Source organism: Lutra lutra, chromosome 16 (genome assembly GCF_902655055.1).
Source record: "Lutra lutra chromosome 16, mLutLut1.2, whole genome shotgun sequence".
Lineage (NCBI taxonomy): Eukaryota > Metazoa > Chordata > Mammalia > Carnivora > Mustelidae > Lutra > Lutra lutra.
Window position 1 is genome coordinate 17,890,887 of NC_062293.1, and position 10,923 is coordinate 17,901,809.

At 59.2% G+C, this 10,923-nt stretch overlaps 1 protein-coding gene across 7 annotated transcripts in view; it reads right to left on the bottom strand.

Moving 5' to 3' along the window:
• Positions 1–7,749, bottom strand: part of FMNL1 (formin like 1) — a 25,392-nt gene extending 17,643 nt beyond the window's left edge. For 3 of the 7 annotated variants that reach the window (XM_047706355.1, XM_047706357.1, XM_047706351.1), the window contains exon 1: positions 7,283–7,747. In XM_047706355.1, coding sequence (XP_047562311.1) covers positions 7,283–7,411 — 129 coding nt within the window. In that variant the 5' untranslated portion in view covers positions 7,412–7,747. Of the gene's footprint in view, positions 1–7,282 lie in introns of all 7 variants that reach the window. The other 4 variants (XM_047706358.1, XM_047706353.1, XM_047706356.1 and 1 more) reach the window with 4 other exon arrangements.
• Positions 7,750–10,923: the final 3,174 nt, after the last annotated feature.

Sequence of the window (10,923 nt, forward strand, 5' to 3'; positions counted from 1 at the left end):
CGAGTCAGGCCCTAAAGGCCGTTCTTGCCCTCAAGGAGTTCTGTCCCACTGGGGCTGTGGGAGTCCCCAGGAATCCCCAGCCCAGAGTCAAGGGGCCCCTGTCACCAGCTCTGGTGGCTCACGACACATCCTCAGTCACGTGGGCCTGAGAGGAGGCCCAGCTGGAGCACAGAGGGGGCCACACCCACCCGAGGCTCCTTAGCCAGCTTCCTCTCTGGGGGGCCGGGCCCAGTTCTGGGGCTCTGGCCAGACCTCACCCCCCAAAACAATCACTGCCTCGGGTCAGTCCCAGACAACAGGAAGCTGGGTGCTCTCAGCCCTCATTGCCCAAGCTTTCCGGCTGGGGCCCCACTTGAGAGGTGAAACTGCCTACCCACCGGGCCCCCCAGGCCAGCTGGGGATGAGGATACGTCATTCTTCTCCCGATTGCGAAAGTGAGCCCCTGGATTAGGGAAACCGCTGCTGTCTCATCTGCTGCCTTCCCCCAAGGCGCCAGGGGCCAGAACGGCTCCTGCCACCACAGCACCCACTGCCCACGAAGGGCCCTTGGAGCTGGGGGAAGGCCTCCCTTGGACCACTCTCCATCCCCGTCTCTCTCTCTCCTTGGTCTCTCCTGATCCATCCCCACCCCACGGAGATCCACGGTGGGGCAGGGCAGAGCAGGGCAAGGCTCAGGGGGAAGGAGGCAGCCGGGGGGCCACCAATGTCAGGGAAAATGGAACGGTGGCCGACTTGGAGAGGCGGGTGGCAGGGAAGGGGAGTGAGCAGGAGTGAGAGGGGTGGATAAGCTCCAGCAACAGAGCCTTACAGGGACAGCTGCTTCCCAACAGGGGTCTTTCCAAGCCATCACCCACCCCAGGGACCTGTCTGGTTCCTGCAATGGCTCCAGTGGCCCTTCTAGAGACCACAACTAATGCTAATAATGTCCCCAATAAATGTGGTAGCCAGCTCTGCCTGGACGCTTACCATGCCTGGCACTGCTCTGAGCTCCCCTACACAGGGGACACCCTCGCCACCATCGGCACCATCGGTCCCATCTCACAAGTACAAGGACGGATTAGTTTAATGAACTGCCCAAGGTTACAAAGCCAGGAAGCGGGCAGCCAGGCCAGCTTTGAGCCCAGAGCTGACTGAACCAGTGCCCTGGCTCTCTTCCCTGGGGTCTGCCCCGGGGTTATTACTGGGGAGGGGGAGGCCTCTGCGGCAGGGTCCACCTGTCTCTGACCATGGTGGCAGGCAGGCCACTCCTTTGCCCCTTCCCCACCTGGGCATGCTCAAGCCCCCGAGGCTACTTGCCCGCCTGCCAGACAGGCTAAATTTAGGCTCGGAAATCAGAAATAGCCATGACAGCACGGAGCACTAATGAGCAGCTGTTCCTCACTGAGCCCACCGAAGAGACGGGGACCCTGAGGAGCGTGACAGGAACCAGAGGGTGCCACTCGCTCAGGGGGGAGCAAAACCCTCCTGGAAAATCAGGCCCTAGACCCCAGACTCAGGGCCCTCTGCAAGGAGGCAGTCCCATGGGGTGGGGGGCTGGGAGAGAAGCCGAGGGTTGGCTGACGCGCTCACATGGGACAGGAAAGGACAGGGAAGGCCAGGTGTGGTGGGGGGACACTTGCCTCCTGTGAGGGGACAGGGAGTGGAAGAAGAACCTGGGCCAGATTCCGAAGATCCAGTTTCTGGGCCCACCTAGCCTGCCGACTTCTCTTTCTCCTTGAGCCTCAGCTTCCCCCTCTGTAAAATAGGCACACTTCCCTTCTGCCTCACGGCGCCCAGAGCTCCTGGAAATACTCAGGGAGAAGCTGTGTTTTGATGTAATAATACTTTCCAGTGACGCACACTATGAAGAGGCATCTCCCAGACTGGGGGATGGGGTGGGTGCCACTGAAGACCCCGAGGGAGGGCCAGTGTGATAAGCAGAAGTCTGTGAACACGTCCAGACCCAACAGACCTGCCTCCAAGGCTTGGCTTGAACTGACCCTTCAGCCCCCCTTTCCCTGCTGCCCTTGAGGCTTTGGGTCAGAGGAAGAGGCAGAAAAGACCCATCTCTGAGGGCGTGGCCAAGAAAAGGAGCTGATTCCCCAACCTTTCTGTTAGAATGTGTGGGGCCCGTCCTCCCTCCCCGCCCCTCCGTCCTGAGGGCCAAGAGGGGCCTCCAGCCTCACTACTCCAAGACCAGCCCCTGGCAAGCTCTGCCTCGACCCACTGCCCCCCAAGTGCTGACATCTGGAAGGGTCTCCCTGGAGACTGAGCGGCTCTGTCTGCCTCAGGACACAGCCACACCCTCCGGTTTCACTTTCAGCTTGGGCTCAGACTCCGTCCCGGCCCACCTGCCCACCCTCTCCTCATGACGTCTGGCCCTTTGAGTCCCAGAATGCCCTTGAACTTGGCTACCAGGCCCAGTCTCAGACCAGCCCTCCAGGGCCTCCATAGCCTGATGGGCCCAGAAGCCAGGAAGTGCCCCGGAGCCCCCACTTCCCCATGCATCTCCCCTCGGCCCACCTCTCCATGGCCTCGATCTTGGTTTTTAGAGCTCTCAGTGCATCTCCAAAAACAATCCATTTTGTCCAAGTTTTTAAATTCCAGTATATAGATTTTCTGGGGCAGTTAGAGGCAATCCCAGACTTAGAGGAGGGCTCTGGGCCGACTGGCCTCAGGATTAGGTGCCAAGAACCCAAAAATATTCACAGCTTCTCCCATCAGGGCTGAAGGGTCCCCATGGCGGGGACAAGGGCAAGCCAGGTGGGAACCAGGATGGCAGGCACTGCCCAGACGATCCAGGCCCTGGGGGGAGAATTACAGCAACGACAGTAAATATTCCCCAAACGTCCACGCTGGGCTAAGTGCCATTCCAAGTGCTTTCTATCTACCTATCACTTAAACCTCAAAAAGAAGCTTACACAGCAAATACTCTGATGATCCCCATTTCACAAAGGGGAAACTGAGGCACAGAGCGATTAAGTCGCTTGCCCAAGCTGACCTGCTTGGCAAGCTGGTTCAAGAAGACTCAGTTTCCTTCTCACTGAGGACAGCAAGAAATGTTCAGTCCCAAGCCCCCAGGGTCTCCTGCAGCCAGCCTGGCCCCGGTCCCCCCAGTCTGAGGAACCAAGAACAGCCAGCCCCACTTCCTGCCACCCAGCACCCTACGCTTCCTGTTGTTGCCCACACTGAGCTCTTACTCACTGGGGAACCCCCCCACACACAAGCACACCGTCTCTCAGAGGGAAGTGGAGGCCTCCCCACCCCCTCCCCATGTGCACACAGCTACCGTTAGCACCACCACTGCCCCACCCTTCAGGAGAGGTGGGCCCTCCCTCTCGTGGTTTCCGGCCGCCAGGCAGTTTTCGGTCTAGGCCCCACTGTTGCGGACCTGCATGATGGCAGCGAGGGCAGCCTGGCCTGTGGTGGCTGAAGTTGGCAGCCTTGGTGGGTGTCGGTCATGGAGGTGGGAAGAGGGGAAAGGCACAGTCTAGAAGGGCCTAGAAGGCCTCCAGTTTGGAGAGGGCCCTACCCTCTCCCATGTCATCCCCTTCCTCACCGTCAGGGAGAGTTTCTGGAGCACCTGCTCTGTGTCAGGCAAACTCCACTTAATCTTTCAACAGTCCGCAAAGGCCAGCCTCTTTCTACCCATGGGGATAACTGAAGCTCAGAGAGGTCAAGTAACTTGCTCAAGGTCACCCAGGTAGTAAGTGGCAAAGAGAAAACCCAACGCCCCAGTGTAATAACTCAAAGCTCAGGAAGTTACTCTGCCTTTCCCTCTAGTGACCCTTGGCCTTCTCAGGGGCGGGAAGGCCTGAGCCACCTTCCAGGGCCCCATGCGCCTGGGAAAAATGCAGAGGTAGCCCCCAGAGCCCCACCTGCTCCTGCCCATCTCACCCAGCTCTTTGCCAACTGGACCCAGATGTCCCCATGAATCATGCCTACCACATCCCTGGGTTTCCAGGGTCAGCGTGTGCCAGCCTGGCCCGCTAAGAATGTCACCCACGAGCGCCTGCCCAGCCCAGCATGTGCCCACTTGCCCACAGCCCCACTGGGGTTCTCCGTGTAAGACACCCCAGAGATGAGAGGTCCAGGGCCTGATCACCCCTATCTACAGCTACATGTCCCCAAACTTCATCTGCCTCGCGCCAGAGAAGTACACCAGCCAACACAATGTAGGCCAGGGAGTTCAGGGAAGGGGTCCCACTGAAAGCAAGACTTCCAGGATCCACACCCTGAGTGGGGCCATCCTGACCTCCCCACACAACCTCCCCAAATGTCTATACCCCTGGGCACATGCTAAGGGCATGCCAGGGGGCTAATCCCCAGCAGGAAAACTCATCTCTGAATGGTTCGGCCTCCATGTCGGTCAGCATCACCCTCGACCTCCAGCCCAACATCTGGGGCACCTTCCCTTGGTCCCTTGGCCCCAAGGACACAGGCTCCTCCTTGACCAGACAGATCAGGGGTATCCTATGCCTGGCCAGAAGCATGAACTTCCGGAAGGCCTGGAAAGAGTGCCTTGTCATCCCAAACCCCGACCCTTACAGGGGAAGGTGTGCAAGGAAGACAAGAGCCTTGGGCACAGTGTAGGAGAGGCAAGAGCCTGGCGTCTGGCGGGCTGGTTTTCCCACCAGCAGGCCCATGTCTCTGGGCAGCCATCGCTCCTCCACTGTTGCTAAGGCAGCAGCCGGAAAACCCTGGCTCAACCTGTTCTTCCTCCCCACCCCCTTTTTAAGCAGGGGCACCCCTCTCTCTCACAGCCTCCTTAGAAAATTAGCCCGCCCCCCCCCCCCCCCCGCATGGGAGAAAGGCCATGGCAGGGAAAGGGAGAGAGAGCTCCATCTCCTGTCTGGCGTAGGCCTTGGTGGGAGCACCCTTCACCCACAGCCAGGAGCCAAGGCATGGTTTGGGGTCTCAGGATCCTACTCCCCACCAGGAACCAAAGGGCTGCCATTAAGCTAAAGGAAGAGCTCCCCTGGGGCCATGTGACAATATACAAAGGGGCTATGCTTTTGCTGTCAAGACTCAGGGGTTCCTGGTGGGCAGTGGGCCCATCACTTGGCTGTCTGAGGCTCTCCTCCTCCTCTCAGACAGTCAGTAAGGACAGGACTCCTCTCTGGCCACGGAGGCAGAGCTCTGATGGAGACGCGCCCTGCAATACTGCTTGCCAGGCTCGTGGTTTTAGCCAAATACTTAGCCCAGGCAGCTGCAGGCAGGAGCCAAGGCCGTCACCCCAGGGCGGGGCTCATGCCCCTGTTGGTGGGGAGTGAGGGGAGCCAGGTTCTTAGCCAAGCGACCTTGGGTGGGGTGTGTTCTGCTCACACAAGGGACAGACTGATCCCTCCCCAGAAAGAAGGCCAAGTGTAAACACACTGGGGTTCCTGCGGGCTGGGGTGGAAAGCTGAGCCCCAATGGGTGCTGCTGCTCTAGATTTCTACCCAGCCACCGCTGCTTTCTCCGCCAAGACACCCTCTCAGACCCGGCCCTGGGCCTCCGCCCTCCACGCCCTGGTACTCAGGGACTCCCAAAGGCAGTTAGCATCAGACCCAGCCAATCAGAGCTAAGGCCAAAACAAGAGCAGGGCAATCAAGAACTACACATGCATCAGAAACTCACCATTTGACTTTTGGATTTCCCACTGGTCTGAATTATTCACACCACTCCTGCCCACTAGTGTGTACCTAACAGAGAGTGGACGGGGGCCGGAACCTCCCTCTGACAGCCTGGCCCACCCCTGTCCACAGACACACACTTAAGGGGGAAGGACAGACCTATAACACCCCCCACCGTCAGGCTGGCAGGGGTCCAGGGATCCACCACCAACTCAGGCTCCCCAGATGGTCCCCCAGAGACTGTCTCTCCTCATTCTCCCCCCTCCCCCATCTGCTCAGCTCAGCTCAGCTTTGCCAGGCCATGGGTTTGGGGAAAGGAAAGCAGGTGGAGAGATGGGGTAATCAGGGCCTGACCCAGTGTGAGGTGTCCCTCCGGGTCCCTCCCTCTCCCCAAGCAAGCAAGGTGCCTTCACAAGGATTAACCAAATCCCACTGTACCCTATAGCTCCTCCAAACCCCTCCTAGCCTTCCTTCTGGGAGAGGGGCAGCCAAGATTTCTAGAAACTCTGATGAGGGGCCACGTGGAGAATCTGGCGAGCACTGCCCAGTGACTGGCCAAGGGAGGGGAAATGATGTCAAGGAGGTGGAAGGGACAAAGGACTGAGCACTGCCACACACCAGCTTTGCTCAACTACCTAAGTCTCCCTTGGGCTCCCATGCTCAGACCTGCAATGCCAGCCTGCTTAGGCTGCGAAGTGCCCCTGGGAAAAAGCACGGCCTCATTCGCCTGTCACCCAGAGTCCAGCAAGGGAGCTGACAGCAGACAGGCCACCAGGCAATTAGTTAGAGAAGGGAGCCTGGGCCAGGGCTGAGGTAGGGAGAGGGAAGTGAGAATGAGTGGCCCTTCCCCCTCCCTACTTCTGCCTCCCACCCGGTCTTAGGGAGCCCTGATTTTGCTCTGAAGCCCCTCCCCAAACACATCCTGACTGCTTCCAGGCTCAGCCCCAGCTGATGGCTCTCTCCCCAGGGGCTTAGTCTCCGAGCCCCCCAATTCCTCCAGCAGGCGATAGTGGGGAAGGTGAGTCGACAGGGGTTTCCAGAATTCTGCACCACCCCAAACCAGAGTGGCCAACCCATCCTGACCCCACCCCTCCTGACCTTAATCCCTTCAGTGGGCTGGAGGAAATGCCCAAGATAAGGACCCACAGGCAATCTCTCCTGCACAGGTCGAGGGTGAGAAACACAGACGCTCCCTCTGTGTGATCTGAGGACCCAGCTCCCAGCTGCCCAGGCACGAACGAATCAGGACCGAACACCTGAACTCGGTCTCCAGCTCCCAGCACGTTAAGATGTGACCTGTCCATCTTTAGCCCTGAGACACCAGCAGATGCTCCAGACCTGCGCCCGGTGGCCCCGCCTGCGTGCAGTGCGGAAGGGGATCCCCCGGGGACCCCCTTGCGTGCTGGGCTCCCAACTTCCTCGCAGGACATTTTTGTTTAGACCTTTAGACCCAGGAGTGGCAGGGAAGGGGGTGTCTTGGGGAGGCAGACTGGGCGACTGCAGAAGAAAGTTTTGGGGGGGGAGAGTGCTAAGTCACTCTGAAAGCACCAACGGTCACTCCCACCCCCTGTAGGGGCAGCCACTGGGCCAGGGATCTCCAAGCGGTACCTGAGCCCCCCGCGGCGGGGACGCGTGCCGAGCCCCCGTTGCCCCCCGCCCGCGCCCAGCGCGCGGCGGGTCACACTCACCAGAACCCGGTTAAACCTCTCCTCCAGCTCTCGCGCCGCGGGCATCGGCTGCTTGGGCGCCGCGGGCTGCTTGGGGGACGGCGCGGCGGGGCCCGCTGGCTGCTCCGCGCTGCCTGCCGCGTTGCCCATGGTGGTCCCCACCCAGTCGGCCAGGCGCCTCCAGCCTCGGAAATCCAGCTTTCCGGGGGACCGGGGACGCGGCTGAGGGCCTAGGGGTGAGCGGGGTGTGAGCAGGGCAGCGGCGGGCGGCTGCGGCGCGGGCTCGGCTCGGCGGCGCTCGGCTCAGCGGCGCGCGAGGGCCGGGGCGCGGCGTCCCATCGGGGCGGCCCCGTCCGAGAAGCCGGGCGGCGAGCTGCCGGGTGGGGGGAGGAAGTCGGGCTGCAGGCCGCGGGGGCCAGAGGGCTGGGCCGGGGGCAGGAAGCTGCGGCGCGGGCTCCCCCCTCGGCGATTTTCTAACTTCTGCTGTCGCTCCCCGAGCGCGCAAACCGCATTTCGCCGCCGCCGCCGCTACGCACCCGGCCCCCGGGGGGCGGGCTGGAGGGAGGGGGCGGGCGCGGGGCGCGGGCCGGGGGTCCGCCGCAGCCATGGCGCGGCGGGGAGGGGGCGGCCGACCCGCTTCACCTGCCGCAGAGGGGGCGGCGGGCGCCGCTTCACCTGCTGGAGCGGGAGGCGGCGGAGGCCAGGCAGAGGCGGCGGCGCGCGCGGCGGCGCCTCCGGGTCCTAGAACCGCATGCTCCCGCTCGCTCGGAGCCGGGGATCGGCGGGGTCTGGGTGAGGGGAGGAGGGGGGGTCACGGCCTGGGGGTCAGGCGGGGCAGACCTCCTGGTCGAGGATTGCCAGCAGCTGCGAGCGCGGCTTGGAGACCCATGATGGTGCGGCGTTGGGGCGCAAGGGATGGATCCCCCTCTCGGTTCCCGACTGAGAAGGTGGGAACCCCCTTTCGGGCCCCCCACCCCTTGTTTCTGTCCTCCTCTGTTTAGTCCGGAGAGGAGCTGGTGACCGGAGGGAACCATCTGCAAATGAGAACCCCAAGGCAGGGCGGGGGCGCGGATTCAGGCCAGCGGAGACCCCCACAACCTGTCTCACCCTGGACCAACTCTGCGCGCATGCCCACACCCCCAGGATCGTAGAATGGGGGCGCCTATGGAAAAAGGCGAGGTGCGAGAGAATCTGGAGACCACCAAGGCGGTCTCAAGGAGAAGCGCGGGGGCTGGGGAACAGAGGATTAAAGGCAGCATCCTGGCTGAGAAAGGAGCAGGCACCGCAGAGGAGAGGGAAAAAAAAAAAAAATCTCCTGACGCTGTCACCTCCAGGGACCTAAGGTGGCCTCTCACCTTGGAGAATAATAATCCCTGAATTCTAGCAATTACAGAAATGCTTCCAGAGGCCTCCTTTCATTCATCCCGACAATGACCAGGGAAGGTAGGTGTTGATATCTTCATTTAGAGATGGGAAGACTGAGGCTTGTTGTGGTTAAGTGACTTGCCCAAAGGCACACAAGTACTAAGAGAGGAGGACTCTCTCTGCCCATCTTCAAAATCCACACTGCCTTGGGGCTGCTGTCCTAGCCCCCACTGCCTCTCTCATCCAGGGTGGACCAGAAAGGTGAGGGAGTACTGGGGGGGCTGTAGAACCCCAGGTCTCAGACATAATCTCCAAGCTCTATTTGAGGTCCTTCTCTCTCAGTTGCTCCTTTTGTTCCCCATTATCCCCAGTTGCCCCTCCCTGCACTTTCAAGACATTAAGGAGGGAGGGCCCACTAAAGGAGCCCTGGATTTCCTCCAGGCCACACCAGAGGCCATAAGTGTCCCTTCCCTTTAGAGCTTCCTCTTCCCTCCCCCCCACCCCCCAACCCATCCAGAACCACTGACAGGAGTTAAGCAGGAGCTAGGAAATTTATCTAATTTTAAGGAAGGCCCTGAGATGAAACAGCCCCTTCTACCAGACCGACCTGATTTAAGCGCTTCTTATTTTTTTTTAAGATTTTATTTATTTATTTGACAGAGAGATCACAAGCAGGCAGAGAGGCAGGCAGAGAGAGAGGAGGAAGCAGGCTCCCCGCTGAGCAGAGAGCCCGATGCGGGACTCGATCCCAGGACTCCGAGACCATGACCTGAGCCGAAGGCAGCGGCCCAACCCACTGAGCCACCCCGGCGCCCCTTAAGCACTTCTTCTGCCAAGGTCACCGGCACCTCTAGTGGGTGAGGGAGATGTGGTTTCTGATTTCATGTCCCAGCCAGGGACCCAGAAGGTAAGACAAAGCAGGATTTTCCTTGGGCATGCCAAGAAGGTGACCCATGCTGTGCCTACGACCCTTATCTTCAGCCAAGGATGGTCCAGTCTTGTCATTGGCTTCTTGCCCTTGAGATTAACTAGGACCTCCTTTTTTTTTTTTTTTTTTTTTTTTAAGAATATAGTCTCTGGTCCCCTCGATGGTTGTCTCTTTCCATTTAACAGCAACAAACTTTTAATTTACACCAGCTGTATGCCCAGCACTGTACTCACCCCTGGAGAATCTGGGGCAGATGAAAAGAGTCCCCATTGCTCACCCCTAGCAAGGGACAGACTCCAGACACATCTGGGGAAGTGACTGCCACCAGTCAGACTAGGCGCCCGGTGTTCATGAGTCTTCTTGTCAAAGAGCTACTTCTTTGAATGGGTAGGAGAAGGGTGGGAGTTGGGCCCCACAGCTGAAGATCCGAGCAGGGTGGGAAGCCTCTAATGAAGCAGTTGCCAGCCTGAGTCCCCAATCCCTGGGGATGCTCTGGCTAACCACCAACCACCCAAGGCCTGGTGGGAACAAGGCTGGGCTAAGTAGAACCTCTTACAGGGAAAATGATGAGCTCACCAAGGCTACACTCTGTTGTGTGCACCCTGGCCAGAAATGTGGGGGCCAAAAACGGGGAATTTAATCAGTTATTGCCTAATAACTTTGGTTGGTTTGGCAGGAAATATCTTTCCAATCAGGGTCCACAGAGGAGGAAATCCTAGAAGGGATGCTTGGTGAAGTTTGGAACCAATGCTTTGGTGGGTCTGTGCTTCCCCCTGCTGGGCGCAGGAAGTATGACAGCCAAGACAGGGTGAGGCCTTGGGAGGTGATGGAGATGGAGTCACAGCATGGGTGACATTTCTGGACGTCGTGCCCTTGTCACCTCGTATGGAGGAATTGTGCAGTCACTGGGGACACTCAAAGCTCAGGTGACTGATCAGGTCTCCCCAGGAATTTCCCTCCCTCTGCCTGCTCACCATTACTCAGCGGGTACCTCTTAAAATTTAAAAAAAAATTTTTTTAAGGTAACACATACATGTCCTCAGTTTATTTATTTTTTTTAAAGATTTTATTTATTTATTTGACAGACAGAGATCACAAGTAGGCAGAGAGGCAGGCGGAGAGAAGGGGGAAGCAGGCTCCCTGCTGAGCAGAGAGCCCAATTCGGGGCTCGATCCCAGGACCCTGGGATCATGACCTGAGCTGAAGGCAGAGGCTTTAACCCACTGAGCCACCCAGGTGCCCCCATGTCCTCAGTTTAAAAGAACAACAGTTTTAATGCATCTTTCCAGAGATGTTTCAGGCATATAGAAGCAGTGGCGGGGAGCGGGGAGTTTAACACAAATGGTAGCATACGCTCCACAATTTATCA